This window comes from Hoplias malabaricus, chromosome 1, assembly GCF_029633855.1.
Source record: "Hoplias malabaricus isolate fHopMal1 chromosome 1, fHopMal1.hap1, whole genome shotgun sequence".
In the NCBI taxonomy this organism is placed as follows: domain Eukaryota; kingdom Metazoa; phylum Chordata; class Actinopteri; order Characiformes; family Erythrinidae; genus Hoplias; species Hoplias malabaricus.
The window spans coordinates 15,099,507-15,117,989 of record NC_089800.1 but is presented as its reverse complement, the minus strand read 5'-3'; the positions used below and the strand labels follow the sequence as shown (position 1 = coordinate 15,117,989).

The window sequence follows — 18,483 nt, the reverse complement described above, 5'->3', positions numbered from 1 at the left end:
TACAGTTTAATGGATATCTTGAAATATTGTTTACATTTTTCCCCACCCCTGATTAAATGCACTATGTATTTAATGTAACAGTTACACAGGATAAACGGCTATCCAATGTTATAATATAAAAGTATAATACAATGTAAACTAGGGAATTTCTGCCTGTGGCATAAGCTGTAATACGTGAATAATAAATAAATGATGTATAGGAACAGGTTTTATTTTTAACCCCAATGATAAATGAGAATATCAATGCCAATGAATTGACATACAGAAAAGTGAGTGTGATACAATGTGGCTTGTTCACAGGTGGAGGTAGGACAAAAGTGGCATCTTGTACCATACAGACAAGCACTGGCATTAGGAGGAAACTCAATAAACATCAGCAAACATGACCATGAAAAGTGGGTAAAGAAATACTCAGCATATATGTATATGTATATAAGGGGCAGCCTCTTTTTTTTTGTGTGTATTTAATATTATACATGCACCTCTCGTTCAGCTCACAGGAAGAAGCCAGTAACACTTAGCCCATAAAGCAGCATAGAAACAGCACAGAGGTAATTAGAGCTCAGACTGCTAAAATACTCCAACTTTTCTCTTTCAGTCCATACTGTAAGAAACACAGATATATATATATATATCTATATATATATATATATATAAGTTTCACCTGAGGTAGCTATGATCAGCCCATTCTTATGTGTTTATGTCCAAGGAATATATATATATATATATATATATATATATATATATATATATATATATATATATATATATATATATATTCCCTCTGATTGTCAATAAGAGAGTCTAAATCTCAAAACCAGTTCATTCCCATATACGAACATCATGACGCCCTCATGGCATATGTTAAGTAAACCCTGTTCATCTAATCTTATGACACAATGTGATATACAGTGATTCATATAATTTCCTGTGGTTAATAGTAAACTATCTGACAATATAAAGAGCATTTTATACTTTTTTCTGCCTTTACTAACATAAATGTTTCATTTTGTTAAAAGTTCAAAAAGAAATGGAACAATATGAACAGAAAATATCAGAAAATTTGAGGATGTACAACATTCATAAGAAATGGTTTACAAAACATTTATATACATATTTTTTTTTCTTTTTCTTAAAATCATACCATAGTGTAAACTTGGTTAACATATTCATATATTTTAGCATACATACATGCATACATATTGTACATTCAAACTGTGCATACATACGTCAAATATAAATGCAAAGAAAATATCTTAAAGGTACGCCAAATAAATTCTTTCACTGAAATTTAGCAGAGTATTATGAAAATTGGATGTGACAATATGGAATGTAACATGAGGACAAGCTGCAGAGATCTACACTTATTTTGAGTTAGGACAAATGCAGTGTTTATCAGAGGTCAGGCTAATTCTGAATATTCTTACTTATCCCTATGTCATAACGAGTTAAATGATGAGTGCTAATACTAGCAGCTTGACATTTTGAGGCTTACATGGTTTATGAGCCAAAGAGCAAAAAATTTACTTTGCGTACCTTTAAGTATGTATAATTTTACAAAGGTCTTGCTCACATAACATTTGTTATTAAACAATAAATACTTTTAAAAACAATATATCTCATGTAATAATTTTTTTAAAACAATTATTATAAGTCTGAAATTTATCTTTTTTTTCTCTACCAGTAGTCATTGCACTGACTAATAAATGGTGCTGAATACACACGTGCAGGTCAAAGGATTCTAATATTCGCACACACTGAGAGTTTCTATTCATGTGTGAGAACTTACATACAAAAGGAAATTGCTGTAAAAAAAACAGTTAATGCTTTGTAAAATCATATTTATATTATAGAATGGACTACTAACCATAATATATTTGTTGTGTTTGTCTGCACATATTGTGCTGCATGAAACGGTAATATTTTATTCATAAAGACATAAATTGATGGGATTTGAGGCTTTGGCTACTTCTTCATCTACAATAAAAAGCTAAATTGGCTCTAAAATTGCAAGGCCAAAACAATGTCCCAAAACAAAACTTGGTCAGAGTTAATAAGATGTTCTGCAGTTAATGGGTTTGGAGGCCTCACTATGGACCTGGAGACATCAGAGCATCAGAGGAGCTTGAGAGGGGGCTGTCCAGCGTAGAAGTAGGTACAGACTCTTTTATCTGCTGTTTGAGCTCGGTGATTGTGCGCTCCAGCTTCTCCCTGGCCTCCCTCTCCCTCCGAAGCTCTTCCTGCAGTTCCTCCCGGTCCTCTTCAGCACGGTCCAATCTCTTGCGCAGTTCTGATAACTAAATATGCAAAAAACAACATAGATAGTCTTGGATTAATTAGAGCAGTAGTCCTGAAGTACAGCATGATTTAGTTATTTTTCAGCTGAAAACAAAAAAATCCTATACTATTCACAAGTAATAGCCTAATCATATTAATCAATTACATATGTGTTTTAAAGGAATGGAGTAACAAAACTCCTGTATAAAGTTCCTTAGGAATCAAGGTTGGGAAATTCACTGAAATAAAAACACTGAAAATAATTATTTCTCCCGAGAGAGAATCCAGCAGGGGGCAGAAATTTCCATCAACATAAAACACCATAGTCATAAAACCTAATGAAACACTATTTGGTTTTGAAACATGCATGGAAACCAATAATGGAAAATTATCTTATTACTTTACATAATGAATATGAAATCACATTAAACAGTATTTTCAGTAGCTCAGCTCTCCCCCCTGGCCCTAGCAGACGGTGAGCATAAGTAGTAATCCATGAGGGGTATAAGGTGTGAACGTGTCCTACCTGTGCAGTGTAATGGCTCTCCTGCTGTTGCTCGGCCCCCTGCTGCTCTCTGCACCTGCAGCCCTGCTGTCTCAGCTGCTCCAGTCTACACTTGAGCTTCCTTTGCTCCTCCTGCACTTCCCCCAGCTTTTGAGCATGCTCTGTCTGTACCACCTCCAGTTCACCCTGCAGGTGGCGCTGTTCTGCTGCCTCGTCCCTGCGCAAAGCCTGCAGCTCCTGCTTCCCAAGGGCAAAAAAGAGGTCAGGTTAAACTCAATGTACAACAAAAAACATGAACTCAAGCCTAGATACACACTTAGAGAAACAAAACCAATATTCTAATATTGGCAGCTGCTTGTATTCTATGCCAGAAAAGGGGATTCACACTGGAAATATTTTTACTGATGGAAGTGCTTTTTTTCTGTTTGCTTTAAATGGAGAATGAGAATTTTGCCTAGTGGATGCCTGCACCATGTGCGGCTGTCTTTTATGAGAAGTGCTCCAGACACACCAGAGTTTAAAATAATAATAATAATAATTTCAAAGCTGTAAAATAACATAGTTTTTTGTGTAACCATTTAGATCAAATCCAAGACATCCCTTCAATGATAACTAAGTAGCCTGACCAGTATAATTTCAAGAATCAAAATTAGCACAGCTACAAAAAGCAGGTTATTTTACTTCAGTTTTTTTAGCTTTTAGCTTTCTAGTTATAAATATTGAAACAATATCTAGCTAGCACACTGTCCTACGACTACAATACTACTGTTGCTTAGCAACAGAAACATGCAGCTAGAAGCAGCTTTAAAAAAAGCAATGAGGACCCCAACGAAAAAAAAGACCACGCAGTGCGCCTCATGTTTTTCTGCCTTGCCTCATGTGATCCCTCTAAGAGGTGACAAGCCAAATGAGCCAGTGTGAATAGGGGAGGGCCTTTCCAGAACAGTGTGAATGGGGGAGAACATTCTAGAGGCTCTCAACAAACATAAAAATGCATGGCACACCAAACCAAAATTTCAATGTGTTAGTGATTGTTGGAACTTCAGGTCAATTTATTTTCAGCTTAACGAAGAGGTGCTATGTTTTTGAGGCCATAGTCACAGGGTTTGGTGTAAAGGTATTATACAGCAAACCTTTTCTAGCTGTTGTTGCCTGCGGAGTGTTGACTTAAGCTTCTCATGCTGAGCATTGTACATCTGAAGCACCTCCACCACCATGCTGTCCTTGTTCTCCTCAAGACCGCCACTGAAAGGTTTCTCATACGCGGGTGTTTCTATGGAAACTCGTGGCCACTCGTCTGGAGCATTGCGTTGCAATTGGCCAGACAAGCAGCTTGTTTTTTTCCACCCTGATAAGAGAATAACATTTAAAAAAATAATAAAACAAGTTATGAGGGGAAAAGTCAGATTCCAGGCATTAACACAAGTAATAGGTATTAAAACATTCATTCACAAGTCACATATCTGCATGATAACAGACCTGTAATAACAGATTCCTTGGGATCAGCCTCCACATCCTGAGTTAATGTCTTGTTATCCTGGCTGCTTCCATGCTTGAGTATGTTTCCCAGCATCTCTGCTCTAAATGTGTCCACATCTTTCATGTCAGAACAGCCAGAACTCATAGCCATGTTAGAATTTGCCAGCTTATCATGCATGTAAAGATACCAACTGGAAAAGAACATAAGAAGAACTTTTAATACTTTGTATAATTGCTAAATATCACTATTAATTAAATATAAATTATCAATTTTAATGTGAATGCTTATAAATAATCTTCTACCTTTGCCACATGAGCTCATGATGCCTGGGGTCCTCCTTCAAATTGGCAAGCACACACGGGTCAAACACATAGGCGGGCAGAGCCAGTGCCTGCATGAGAAAGAGACAAAAAAAGAACCCGTTGGTCTGGTTTCATGTCTACAAAGAAATGCAGTGAAGGACACAGACAAAGTTTACTGCAGGTGAGTACACTACCTTTCCCTCCGAGCCAGTCTCGCACAGTTTCTCTTTCCCAGAACAGAGATTTAATCCCTCCTGTACTTGGGCAGTCTCCTACAGAACACAAACAGGGATAGTATGTCAGTACTGCATGGCACAGCATGGAGGCAAGATTAGCTCTGGTAGTTCTGAATGTTTCCTTAAGGCACATAGACCTACTGATGGCCCTGTAACATGTTTCTTTCTGTTTGCAGCTAGAAAAATCTTTATGAATGAGTACAGAATAAGAAATGGATGTATCTAACATAAGCAATCAGAAACTGTGGTTTAATGAAAACCACCAGTCACTGCAACTTACTCCCAATCATACTTTTAAATAAAGTAACAGCTCAGCCTACAGACTTCAGTACAAAAAGAACGTTATTCTGGATATACTGTATCAATCTCTGTTCGTAGTCCTAAAAAGCACAAACACTGGTTCATTCAAACTACCAATGTATTGCCCACAAGACTGCTATATCTTGAACCACAATCTTGAAGATACTCAGATTGTTATCATGCTGACAACCAGAATGATTTAGTTTATGTCTCCTGGAAACATAACACATTGCAGGTATGAACATTTTTGGCAGCAAAGCATTTATGCATGAAGTCATGTGTAAGGACTCCAGACGACTCTTGGGCGAGCCAGTGTGCGTGTATGTGTGTGCGCACAAGTATGTTTGTGTGTCTGGGTGTGTGTGTCTGAGAGCTGTCACGTGGCTCTCGCAGCAAGAGGGCTCCACATAGTTATTTACAACATGTGACGCAAGCAGTCCAGTCAATCTCCCAGCAGTCGAGCACTCACATGGCTTATCAGTGACCTCGCTGAAATACTTCAGTCGCGCCAGACCTGCCCACAGGCCTGATCAATTAGCCTTTCCTGTCATGGCCTCGGCTCAACTTTACGAGATGTGTCTGCATTCCCATTGACTCTGCAGTTTAGCACTGTCTGAAAATTTTATCTGGATGTCTAAAACAATTTGGAAGGTAACCCATATGAAAATTATGAGCATTTAGACATTAATGGAAGGGTTTAAGAAAAAAATCATAGGAATATTGTGAATATTACTGTCTTAACAATGTAACAAGATTTTTCTTAAATTCTTACATTTTCCTGCTTTCTAAAATCTGAAGAGAATATAACTTCTCTGCTGCTATAGTTTTAACAGTGTGTTGCTATTTGTGTCAGGAAAGCCAGACAATTTCATCTCTTATCTGAGAAAATGTTAATAACAGCTGGGACAAAAATAAGCACATTCAATCACTCCCTCCTACGCTGTGGCAGAAAGCCAAGTCCAGAGGTCGCCTGTCTGCTTTCGTTTTATTTCCCTATGTGCATTTGGCAGAGGTTAGGCCAAATAACCATAGTTTGAAAAAAGTGGGAAAGATAAAGCCTAACTCTGTTTCTTATATGAATGTTTTGTCTACTGTCTGTAAAGATTAGGCAGTGCAAGAGTCTGATATATTCAGTATTTAATTGATACAAGCAGCGCTGTCTACGTCCTTAGACAAAGGGCTCTGTTCCCAGAAGAACAGTCGCCGGCCACTGTTGTTTAGTCTCTGGCTAACCATTATATAATGAGATGGGAATCGACAAAGAGTTCTGAAAGCTCATTGGCTGCAAGGGAGGCTGGGGCTGAGGGTGTCTGTTTTTACTGGCTGAGAGGCAGGTCCTATGAAGTGAATGTTGGGCCCACGAAGGGGAAACTGCAGGCTTCAGGAACATGTGATGGACTGCCCTGGCCTCTATTGCTTTCTCGTTCTCTTTCTGTCTCCCACTCTTTCCTCATCTCTGTCTTTTTTTCCTCTCTCCCTCTCTCTCCCGCCCACTCCCCTCCCACTCACTCTCTCCTCTGTTTCTCTGCACTGTTGCCGTGGTTGCTGCTGTTTGTGCAGACTCTGTCAGTTGGAGCTTGAGAGCCAGGCGACCCTGCCTGAACTGTGTCCGGCAGCTTCCTCTGGGGGAAACGCCTGCTCTTAGCACACACACGGCCTGGCTCTGGCTCACCTAGCACGAGTCAGAGTTTGCTGTTTAGCTTACAGTCAGCTATGGAGACGAATGCCGTCCCTTGCACATGTCCCAGTTCTCTGCTGCAAATTGTTCTGTCGTGACAGCTTGTTTCTGTGGGGAGATTCCTAAGCCTCAGAATTTACGTAGAGTTAAAGAATGTTTTTTCATGCCAGTAACATCTGTTTCTGTCTCTCTAACATCACATGTATTATTCTGCAGTGTATGGTTCAAATGCAGGGATCCCACTGAACTATATACTTTTAACAGTATATACCATGACAAATCTCTGCATAAACACACATCTGGAATAAAAGTATATGTTTAAACCTTAAAACTACAGGTTTAATATTCAGCTATTAATCTTAAGGTTTACTATCTAGTAACTACTACGATGTGTTTTGTAACCATTAAAACAATACCACGTGAGGTTAAAAGGGTTCTTTGAAGTGAGTCAATACACAAAAAATCATATTGTGTGAATGTATAGATTCAATACCAAAGCACAAAAGAGGTTTGCCCTAGGGCCATATGTGCATAAAAATAACAATTCTGGAACACTTTTTAAGAGTGATCAAGAGTCATTTTGCATTTAAGCAGTTAAAAATATTCTACAATAAGCACCATATTCCCTATACAATCTGAGTAAAAATAAATAAATAAATAAATAAATAAATAAAATTAAAAAAAAACACTTACCAGATGTGCCTGCTTGGCCTCCAGCTGAATACTGCAGAATTTCAGCTTCATGGTCTCCAGCATCTGCTTCAACTTGGCCTCCTCGGCTGTCCCCTGATACCTGCGCCCGAGCTGCAGGTAACAGGCCCACTTGGCTGAGTCAAAGCCCCAATGGCACGTGCGCTTGTCGGGTTGCCAGTGCGAGTGCATGACGAAGCGCTCTGGGCAGAAGAACCGGCGACACTGTGAGCAGCGGATGCAGGGGGAGCCAGGGCTTGTGTATAGACGAGGCACAAACAGGCCTTGGCATTTTCCCAGGCACTGGTGTTCCACCCAAAAGGCTCCACCTTCTTCAGCTTCTCTCTCTTCCTCCTCCCCAACTAAGTGACCCTTCAGTGGCCCAGATGGGACATTGCTTTCACTTGGATGGAGTAGGGTGTTACAGAGGCGTTGGGCGTCAGTGAGCGTGATGAGGCCACAAGAAGGTGCTCCAGGTGGTAAGACACCCAACACTTTGAGAACGTGCAGCTGGGAGGCATCACAGCGAGAGCAGTACAAGTAGAGCTGGTCACACACTGAGTTGATCTGCTGAAGAGAGAAGTCTCGCAGGACTGTGTTCAGCACCTGAGGCAGGCAAAGACGCAGTTCACCCCCCACAGAGAAGCAAGAGATGGTTTCGCCCTCCAGATTGCACACCACAAGCTCTGTGGAGCTGTCTGGAGGCACCAGCAGGGGTCCTCCTCCCACGCTTGCCTGGGTAAGCAAAGGGGCCAGCTTATCCTGGTTGTGCTGGCCAGAGAATGCAGCAGGGCCACCCAGAGAGCACTGGCTGCTCAAAGTGAACTGGGCCAGGGTGTGTCTCAAGGCTGGGCTTAGGTCTAAAGCATTATCCTGTCCATCCTTCAATTTAAGGTCTTGCTGGTAGACAAGGTCACGGACACAGCCCGGAAATAAGGAGTCCTTGTCTATATGTTCAGTCTTTATGACAGGTTTGCAGGAGGACAATAATGATGGCGACTCTTTTTTGCACGACAAGTTAAGGGCAGCCATTACTCTTTTCTTTATTGGGGCTGCTTCTATTGGTTTCTCTCGCATCAGTCTCTTTAGGGGCACTCTGTGGAGAGCCTGGTCCTTGTCAGGATGAGGACGGTTATTCTGGACCATAGCCATATTGCTTTGACCAATATGTCTGATATTCAACACAAAGTTGGCTCACTGTCAGTCAGGAAGAGAGGATTTTTTAAAGGCTGAGGATCATTTTGGTAGTCTACACTTCAAGCTTCTAAGGGAATTCTGAAATAAAGACCAGTAATGTTATGTCAGGATCAAACTGAAATCAAAATGTTCATTTTTATCAGTCACAAAGGTAATTCTGATGCATTTGTTAGTCACAAAGTTAATTTGGATGCATTTGTGGTAGAATAAGGAAGAAGTCAAGGTTTGCAATCAGATTTAGAAGTTTGCATTTTTTGCAGATTACTACAATTTCCTCATTTTGTTGATATTCCAATGTATGTGCACGTCACTATTATTACTATTTCCATTTTCCAGACAAACAACTGCGTCTCATACATTGTTTTTGAAAGGGGGCTGTCAAAATAAGTACTATTGTTTTATTGAGTGATTGTGACAAATAACTAGAAAAATTCTACCAACACATCCTCCCAAGAAAAGCAAACTATGATGCTCTATATCAAATATGTTTTAGTACGTTCTAAGGAAATCTTCAGGTGGGCTATCAGCCAAGCATCACTATGAATTAATTGACCTGGTCAGGTCCTCCACAGCAAAACCGTGTCAGATTTGGGTGAACTTAAAACTACAGATTTAAAAAGGCTACAGTACATTTGTGATTCTTAGGTTCTAAATGAATTCTTGTCTTGGCAAAAATAAGATCATTAATTCCACCTTTTTAATTTGACCAGATTTACCTCGACTACATTCTATTCCAGTTACTGAATGCATTTTTTACTTTCTTTAAAAAAAAATTAACTAGTTCCACTTACGTCCATTTTACACTGTATCACATAAAACTGGAGTAAACCACTGGACTAACTGCAACTGTGTAAAAATGTGTACCATTTTACAGAAAATGAAAGGCTATCCCCTTTGCTTTAAAGCTTGGATATGCTGAAGGTGTCCTGTCTCTAGATAAATGTCAGCAACATAAATGTCAGAAAAGATATTGTCTGTATAAAGCATTCGTGATTTGGTTGTCGTCACCACATCTTTCAGGGCTTCAAAAAAATGACTCACACAAATGTAGCTGCAAGTGACAGACATTCCACCCCCCTCCTACAACTGGAGCTTACTCACAGTCAGAGCTCCCCCTCCCCCCTCTGCTGTGGTAATGACATTCACCAGCCCTTTACGGGACTACCCCCCATCCAGCCTCCCGAACACAAGCAATGCATTTCACAACAAACCCCGAAGCCAGCCTCAAGAGCACTGCTAAAAAAGTTCCTCCTTCTACATCTGTAAAAAAAAATATCAACCGTCGTGTCGAAGGAAAAGCCTTCATTTTCTCTCCATAGCCAACACTGCAACGATAAACCGTGATTTGCCCTGCTTGCTGTAGGCTAGAGACCACAATCACACCGACACACACATACGCGCACACACACACACACACACACACAGAGCCCACCAGCCAAATGGTTCCACTATCGAGTGAATTCTCCAACATGCCCCCCCTTATACTCAACACTTAACTGCTCTTTAAACACGGATCAAATATAAAAAGCCATAATTGAAGCCCAAACGACAACATTCTTGGGCTATCTAGGTTGGATTTTGCTGTTTTGAAACGATTTCAAGCCGACATAAACGGATTAAAAAACCGAATTAATAGCCAGCCCTAATACACGATGTTATCAGATTACAGTTATGAGCAACCGATGCTTCCCCAAAGCGAAAAAAACAAGGCTAATACCTTACCTTTCTATCAGGTTGGTTTTAAGACCTATATCCTCTTGGTTTAAGATAATATTCGTCTTCAGGACGAGAAAATACAATCTTATGATGATTGTAGGCCGATTAAAGCAGGTAGTAAGAAGGATTTTCCCTTCGATGCAGCCCGCATTCGAGTCTCGTCTCTCTCCACTAAATCACCGAGACGAACACTTCATGGTGATAGACCACGGTGTTATTTTTTTACCCGCCTGTATTCAGGTAAGTCCTGTCGACCCTTGCCATGATTGGCCACTACGACTCAGCGTTCTGTTCTACGATTGGTCAGCACGTCTGTCGCTCATATTCACAAGCCTACGGGCGCGCTATGAGTTTGAGCAACAAGCCTATGCAAGCGGAGAATGGGCGGGACATGTCCGTAAACGGGTGCGAAAAAAAATTACGCCCACAACCCGACAACCTACGTCATTCGCCCATCGCCCACTCAGCGAGCAAGACTGCCACGGCTAGACAGCAGGGCTTAACAGGGAGGAAGTCTGGCTCACAGTCTGTGGTTTCAGATTCTGGCAGACAAGCTATTAATGAGAGTTTTTAACTTTTAGTGACACTTTGTTGGTTTATTACTACATTTACTGGCTTTCTAGAGATCCGAATCGACAAATAAAATGCTAAAATGCTTTAGATACTATACTCATGCTAATAGCTCTGTTTAACACGGAATTGTTTATTTTAAACCTCATTGAGTGCTTTTGGGAACTTAAACTGTGAGAAGAAGAAAAGCAGCCAAATTCATAGACTGAAATTTTATAGCATGGAAAATCTAACAGCTGTCTTTCACTTATCAAGTGTTTAATAATGTAGTCATATGGTAAGTTATTTTAAACTGCTAGACAGACATCAGCCATGTCAAGCTGCTATTATTACCCATGGATCGACTAAGTCAGTAATCCAACATCATAATATGGAGATTAATCAGAGTCTGAAAGACTAGACAATGATTTAGATTTGCCAAATTGAGGTTTCCAAATGTAATTGTGACTTATGCAGGTTGCCAAACCGGTTTAAACATACGTGGAAGCACTTTTTTTCTTTTTTTTAAGTCTACTGTAAATAAATCACAACTGAACTGTAGTCCACCCTTTAAATGTAAACTAATATTCTATATGCTTTAACCTCTCACCAAAGGTTAGGTACTCATTGGATTGGCATTGGTTCTGATCTTTTGTGTGGGTTCTCAAAATTCCAGACTGAAGGACATTTCCTACGTCAATTAACTGTGCAAGACAGATGATGTTTTGTAGCATGACGAAACAAGACTGAAAGACAAACTGTAAACAGTCTGTTAGAAACTCAGTAGGTTTGTTACTGACACCCCAACTGCTGCTCCCACACACATACGCAAGTCAATTGTGTCGCAGAGTGCTCTTTTGTCTATCCTTTCTCTTTTTGTCCATTCTGGCTACTGAAGTGTCTGTATTTGTCTTGTGAAATGGCTAACAAACCAGGCAAGCATTTGCATTTCCTTTTGTCTAATTCTCCTGTCCTATCTGTGTGTTAGCATAATGCAAATTGTGGCAATTTGCATCAGCCTTTGCATTTCTATGCTGCAGATGTAATATAGGCTTCCGCCCTGACCTGTCTAGGGCTAAGTGACTCAAAAGCTCCAAGAGGAAACACCTGTTCACTGACTGATCCAGACTGTGCAGACTTCATTATGACATGGCAAGGTCATACTAGAAGAAAACCCTAAATCTAACCATATTAAGTCATTTTAATATGATACTCTAAATAATGAATCCTTTACATAAAATCTGGAAACACATGGCTGGCTGTAGTGAGAAAATGTATTACATATTTTATATATTTAGGAATATATTTAGAGCTCTGTCATTTGTTTACACTCTGTAGTTAGGAAAAATTTCTTATGAATGCTTGTGATATGTCCGTAATTATTAATAATTTAATATGTTAAAAAAAGGAATTCTTAACATATCTAGAAGACACTCATGACTCTAGAACACGTTCTGTGAATGTGAATATGAATATTTATATTTTGTGAATATAAGGACAGCTCAGTTTGAACATTGAGTTTTGTCTGCTGAGGTAATCATTTTTTAAGTCTTGAACATCTTAGGCAGAAGCTATGCTTAGCAGTCAAAACATTTGGGTTTGAGTTTAAGAGCAGGTTTGAGTAAGTGTCATTTGCTCTCCATGTCTGGATCCCTGGGGAAGTTTACTGGCTGTGTGTCATCTCCAGAGAACACTTGAAGCATTCCTCTTGGACCAATGGCACTGAAAGCAGACCCATTTCTAATAGACACTTGACTGTATCTACACTGGGGGCAAGTAAACATGGTCATTTTGACCTACTGATTGTCCTTTCATGAACTAAAGATACTGCCAGTTGACACTAGGCCTAATTCTTTACTCTTCTTTAGGGACAAACAACTGTGGTGTCTGATTTGTTATTGAGTACATTTATAACACATTCTCCTCCCTGTATTCAGGTGATCAAATTGTCCATCTAAAATCACTGTTGTTATTCATGTACTGTTACAGCATCCTAGGTACTGTTGTCTAATCTTACATGCTGAGGTGGCACTGATGGCATTAAACTAAAACTAGCATAGCTAGTATGCTAGCCATGGCACAAAATTAATTCACCACTATATATTTACCATTCCTTATTATACCTCCATTTATTTATGAATCCCCAACATCACTAAATCAATTACTTGAAAATGTAACCAATGTAAAACATTATAAACAATTAATATAAATACTTAATTTATAAAATTATTTTTGACATTTTCTATAACAGCTAGCTAGATAGATTAAATTTATAATCTCACACATCTACAATGATTACTAGAATATATAAACTTTTCTTAACGGTAAACCTGACAGAATTAAAGTTGTAGCAGTATAGCTGGACTTTCACATGAGCAAGAAAATATACCTTTCTAAACCTCCACCAGTAAAACTAAGATTAGAACAACTGTTGGAAAACTGTTGTGCTATTATGATATATTATGACGCATGCTTTTCTGGCCACATCATGGATACTGTCAGTACTGAACAACACTAAATTGCATGTTTTCTTACAAAGAGAGCAAACCTAGTCCTGTTTAACTGGATTTAGAGTAGCTTAATATATGTATAATTTACTAAAAACATTGTATTCAGAATAATATGATAACATTTGTTAAATTTAAAACCATTTTTTGGTTTTGTTTTGTTTTATCAGTTCTGCCTTAGAAGAAAAGTTAGAAAAGCCAAACATTGCCAAGAATATTATGAAGTTAATTCTGATAATGTGTAAAATATGGGAAAGCAATCATCCTAATAAAATATGCGGTTTTGGCTTTTACTGCCAGTGAGTGGGAGACTGCATTTCAGTGTTGAGCATCAAATATCAAATCCATAGACCATGTACTAATTTGCACATTTTTAAAAACCTAATTTTCAGGTTTGGCTTCAACCAACAGTAAAGCAATTAAAACAAATTTTTTCCAAGTATAACCTTATTCAAATTCATTACTGTAACTTAAGCCTATGGGACATTCAAAAATTTACTTTAGAAATCCACAAAAATAAATTTCCACAGAAAAATTTCCACCTGAAGGTCCAGTGATGTCAAATAAGTGAGACAATAGAACATGTTTCATCAGTCCATTTATTCTTTGAGGTTTTCATTGTTGAGATTTCTTTATTTTGTAATTGTGAAGATGCCTTTCTTGTAAATCTGCATTGCTGTCATAGTGTTACAAGCTGCATGATTGGACTGCAAGAAACAAAAGGAGATTGTGCAAAATTTAGGCAGATTGCAAGAATATTTTAATCCTCCCTGGTGTTTGGTTTGTAATAAATTTAGGTTGGGACATGGAACAGTGTCCGCCTATTGAGTTTCATTGGCCTATGAAGCATGGCTGTAATGCAGTACCTTGGTCATCATGGAGGAATTTCAGCATTTATTTTATCTGGCATCACTAGAGTTTCACTAGAGTTTAGAAAAATTGTCTTATGCAGCATTGTCCAAACTTTTATATAAGTTGAAACAGAATTATAGCCCAGCCCAGCACTATGTGGTACATGGTACAGGGAGTGATTGTGTGGTAAAAGAGCGTAAAGCTAAACCACACTGAGAAAAACACAGCTGGCCTTCACTGCCTATTCCCTATGTTTCTTCTGCTCATCTCTCTCTCTTTCTCTCTCTCTCTCTCTCTGCCAACAGGAGACCCGTTTGTATTTTTGGAAATTTCTAAGTAGACGGCTTTAAGAGTATACTCGTAGGTTAAAACAAAAAGAGCAAAAGAGAGAAGTCATTGTTGCTAGGGAACGGCCAAAAAACACAACACTGCAACAACCGCAATGAACAGCATGACATAACGGAATGAATGAAACTCAATTACATATTGCGCATTTGTAATAACACTGTAATAGTACTCTTTTGTCAATATTCCTTTTCTTAGCTGCACTTACTAAAGTGAATTAGTATGTGCTTGAGATCTGTAAATGGGAAACAAGTTTATTATTCATACTTTTACAAACAGAAATTACAATATGTTACTTTGGCGTGTATACAACTACTAGTATTACAGTACATAAATATAACAAGTATAATGGCTTTATCTTTCTCCCCAAAAAAACAACATTTTTACAGTAAATACAGTAAGTAGACACTGAATAGTTCAACTTTACAGCACAAATACACAGAATGCACTAATTTCTCATAACATTTCTGAGAGTCAACAAAGAGAAACAGGAGTCATTCATCTTCTGTTTTTCATATTGGTAAAAAGTGAACAAAGTTATAGTCTGCATATTCTGAACATAAGGACACATTATCTGAATGACATGAGCTGCAAGGAAGTTTGACAAATTAGTGGTTCATTTTTGTAACATTATCCAAGCACCATGGGAGATGGTTCCAAAGTATATTTTTTCATCTGGAAAAATAAAAAGAAAGACACAGATGAGATCAAAGCAAATAAAGTAGGAGTCATTCACCAAATTGCCAGGTTGACTCACCTGTTTTTGTCGTTTTTTGATTTGCATTTCTTGCTGCTGTTTTATTCGTACTTCCTCTAGTGTTAAGCATCCACCTAAAATACAAAAAGTGACTTTTATTTAATTCAGAGTGTTATTAGATCTTTTGGCATACACAAGAAATGTGCTTTTATATTGCTGTCTGAATCATCTCAGAGTGACCAGTCAGAAAGGGTAATGTAATGTGACAATAATTCAAAGCACAGCATCGCCACCAAGTGGATACAGTATATTACCTGCACTCTGCTTGGAGTTTTGAATGGCTTAGGCCAACAACTATAATTTTATCAAATTATCAGCTAACACCAAATTCCATTACATATTTGTGTCCAAAATATGCTAAACTTTATTTTTTGGACCAGAGATATAAAGCTATTTTAGCTACCATGTATTAAAAGAGTCTCCTACAATAATAAGTATTTGGGAACCTTTATTTGGTGAAGGCAAAATCGAGTTCATGTTATTTACCAGCAAACTGCTACTTTAAAAAGCAAGGACTTACCCACTGCAGTAGGGGAGATGGAAACATAATTCATAGCAAGACTTAAGCGTAAGTCTTCTAGAGCTGCAAGTTCTGCCTCAGCTTCTGTATAAGAACAGCATTCAGGGTTGTTTTTATACATTATTCTTAAAAATAAATAGCATTAACAGTAAAGAAATCTGAACTTGTTGCACAAGCATTTGTAGATTAAATTTTTAAAGCCAAGCAGATTCAGATCCAAGAAAAAGAAAATCTGAACTTACTTTTCTGAATATCCTGCCTTTTCTTAGGGTTGGGAGCAAAAACTGTAAAGGCTTTATTGCTATCAAAGGAAGAGAGATGCATGTCATATCAGGCATTACTTAGTTACTTAGTGTGTGAAGGTCACAGTGCTTTAAACATTCGTTTAGCAGATGCACAAGCACCCAGCCATGCTAGACATGGATTAGACCAGCCACCATATGGTTTGCAGCTTTGCAGCATCTTTTATTCTGAGCCAACCATATAAGACTAGGGCTGGGTTTGTCAACGATTATGAAAATTTAGCTGATGATAAACAGCCATATAAATAATATAGATTATAATTGTGGTCTTGGTCATTATATGTACACATTAAGCACAAGCAAAATAGTGATAATTTGGCCAGAATTTGTCTTTTTTCACATCTAAAAATACTTGATTATACTCCCAATTTATGGCAGACCAGCACAAGATAAAATCACATTACTCTCTGCTGCCCTCTGTGTTTTGGCAGATAGGAGTTATAGCCCATGGTGTGTGTCTTAAAATTTAATCAGTTCAATTAATTGTCTTTATGTGATTTTGTAATTACTGACAGGTATGACAATATTTTAAGACAATATTAATAAAATACTGTATAATTATATTTTCCAAATATATCACAGTCAGAAATGTGATTAAATCATTGTTATTAAAATAAAGGAGCCCAATGTTTCCTTATTAAAATTATTTGGATTTTGTCCTGCTTCTGTTTACAGTTAAATAGGCTATTTGGTGTTGGCCTGTAAAACTAATGTGCAAATGGTCTTAGTTTTTTAGTCTGCACACACACTTTTAACTTCCCCATTAATGAGGTAGGTTAAATTGTTGTAGGCTAAATTGTTGTTCATTGTTTTGACATCACAAAAACTATTTTAAACCATGTCAGTTTGCAGCTTCATTTCTGTACAAGCACAGTGTAATCATGGGTAAATTCCCCTGTAAATGTTTAATGCCCAAGCTCTGTGGCAGATGGGTTAACAGTGACTATTCTTACCTCTGTGTTTCATAGTGGGCTTTAGGTTGCGTGCTGCGCTGTTGAGATTGCGAGGCTACACACGCTGTAGGTCGGCTTTTAGTCTTTGACTCACATGTTGTCGCTGCTGTTCGGGTTTTTTCAGTCGTCTTTATCTCGTACATTTTCGCCAGTGTTCGGGTCTTCATCTCGCTCATAGCGACAACACGGGCTTTTGGCGCGCGCCCACTGGTCTCCACGGCAACAGGGTCGCGCACGTTGTCATGGTAACAGCGTGGGCAGCTCGACGCCCTTTTAGTGCGGTGTCCGTTTTCGTTTGTCTGCGATCTGGGCTTCAGATTCGAGGACCTGGCGGCCGCGGGCTTGGGCTGATTTGTTCTCGTGTTTGGCATTTTCTGAAGAGTGGTCATTGTAATAACCGCAGAAAACTCTCGTTAACGTCTTTCTAGCTCTCACCCGCCATGTTCCGTATCCAAACACAATATGAGAGTAAAAAAAAACTACAGCAGGAGCATGTCGTCCCGAGCTGCGTAACGTTAGACTTATCAGAAGAGAGTTTGTGCAGGTGGTGTGTGGTGCAGTACCGGTGTATTGGAGAACAGTGATGGATTCACTCCCCAAGTCTCAGGCTTTAATGACCACCTGATCCGCTTACAACTGGTAAAGCTATGTCTTACCCACCGTGACGTAGAACGCAGCGTGATGTTCGATCTATCGGTCGATACAGATCCAGTCGATATAAACAATCTTTAACACGATATAAATAGCCTTTTCAAAACCATGCTTCAAAATGAACTACATTTTAGTGGCTTTCATACGTCTTCCAATATTTCAAATGAAGACAGTCCTGTAATGATATAACAGAACAGTTTTTCGGTTTACTTTTCAGGATCTCAGTTACAGGCTTTACCTTTTAATTTCACCTTACCAGAAAAGCTTTTAGATAAGATAAAGAAATTATTCCCTTACACAATATAAATTGTGTGGTTTTATTTAAATTAAAGATTACATGGTGAATGTTGGAACACTGCTGTGGGTATTTGATAGCATTTAGCCTAAGCAACATTAGTGAAATCCAGTACTCACTACGTGACGTGTGATTCACACACACACACACACACACAAACACACATATGGACAGTTTTGAATAACTAATCCACCTACCAGCAAGTGTTTTTGGACTGTGGGAGAAAACCGGATTCCTGTAGCACTTCTTCACAAATGAGGAATCTGAATGTTTCCTCTTTGCGAACAGGGACTGTTTTCCAACAAAGAAAGAATTGTGTTCGATTTCGTTACACATTAAACAGTGAAGCAATTACAGGTCCCTGGATAAAA

General features: G+C 38.7%; 2 protein-coding genes across 2 annotated transcripts; both read right to left on the bottom strand.

Annotated features, from left to right (window-relative positions):
* Positions 1 to 208: 208 nt before the first annotated feature.
* Positions 209 to 10,557, bottom strand: skilb (SKI-like proto-oncogene b). The gene is made up of 8 exons (XM_066662506.1): positions 10,388 to 10,557; positions 7,472 to 8,743; positions 4,759 to 4,836; positions 4,565 to 4,653; positions 4,262 to 4,452; positions 3,916 to 4,130; positions 2,804 to 3,019; positions 209 to 2,297 (listed from the first exon to the last, which is right to left on the bottom strand). Exons 2-8 carry the CDS (start codon positions 8,618 to 8,620, stop codon positions 2,091 to 2,093), a joined length of 2,145 nt encoding a protein of 714 aa, XP_066518603.1. The 5' UTR covers positions 8,621 to 8,743; positions 10,388 to 10,557; the 3' UTR covers positions 209 to 2,090.
* A 3,506-nt stretch (positions 10,558 to 14,063) lies between these two features.
* Positions 14,064 to 17,895, bottom strand: zgc:194621 (uncharacterized protein LOC795037 homolog). Its single transcript, XM_066661378.1, has 5 exons — positions 17,167 to 17,895; positions 16,154 to 16,212; positions 15,912 to 15,995; positions 15,392 to 15,465; positions 14,064 to 15,309 (listed from the first exon to the last, which is right to left on the bottom strand). Exons 1-5 carry the CDS (start codon positions 17,553 to 17,555, stop codon positions 15,265 to 15,267), a joined length of 651 nt encoding a protein of 216 aa, XP_066517475.1. The 5' UTR covers positions 17,556 to 17,895; the 3' UTR covers positions 14,064 to 15,264.
* Positions 17,896 to 18,483: the final 588 nt, after the last annotated feature.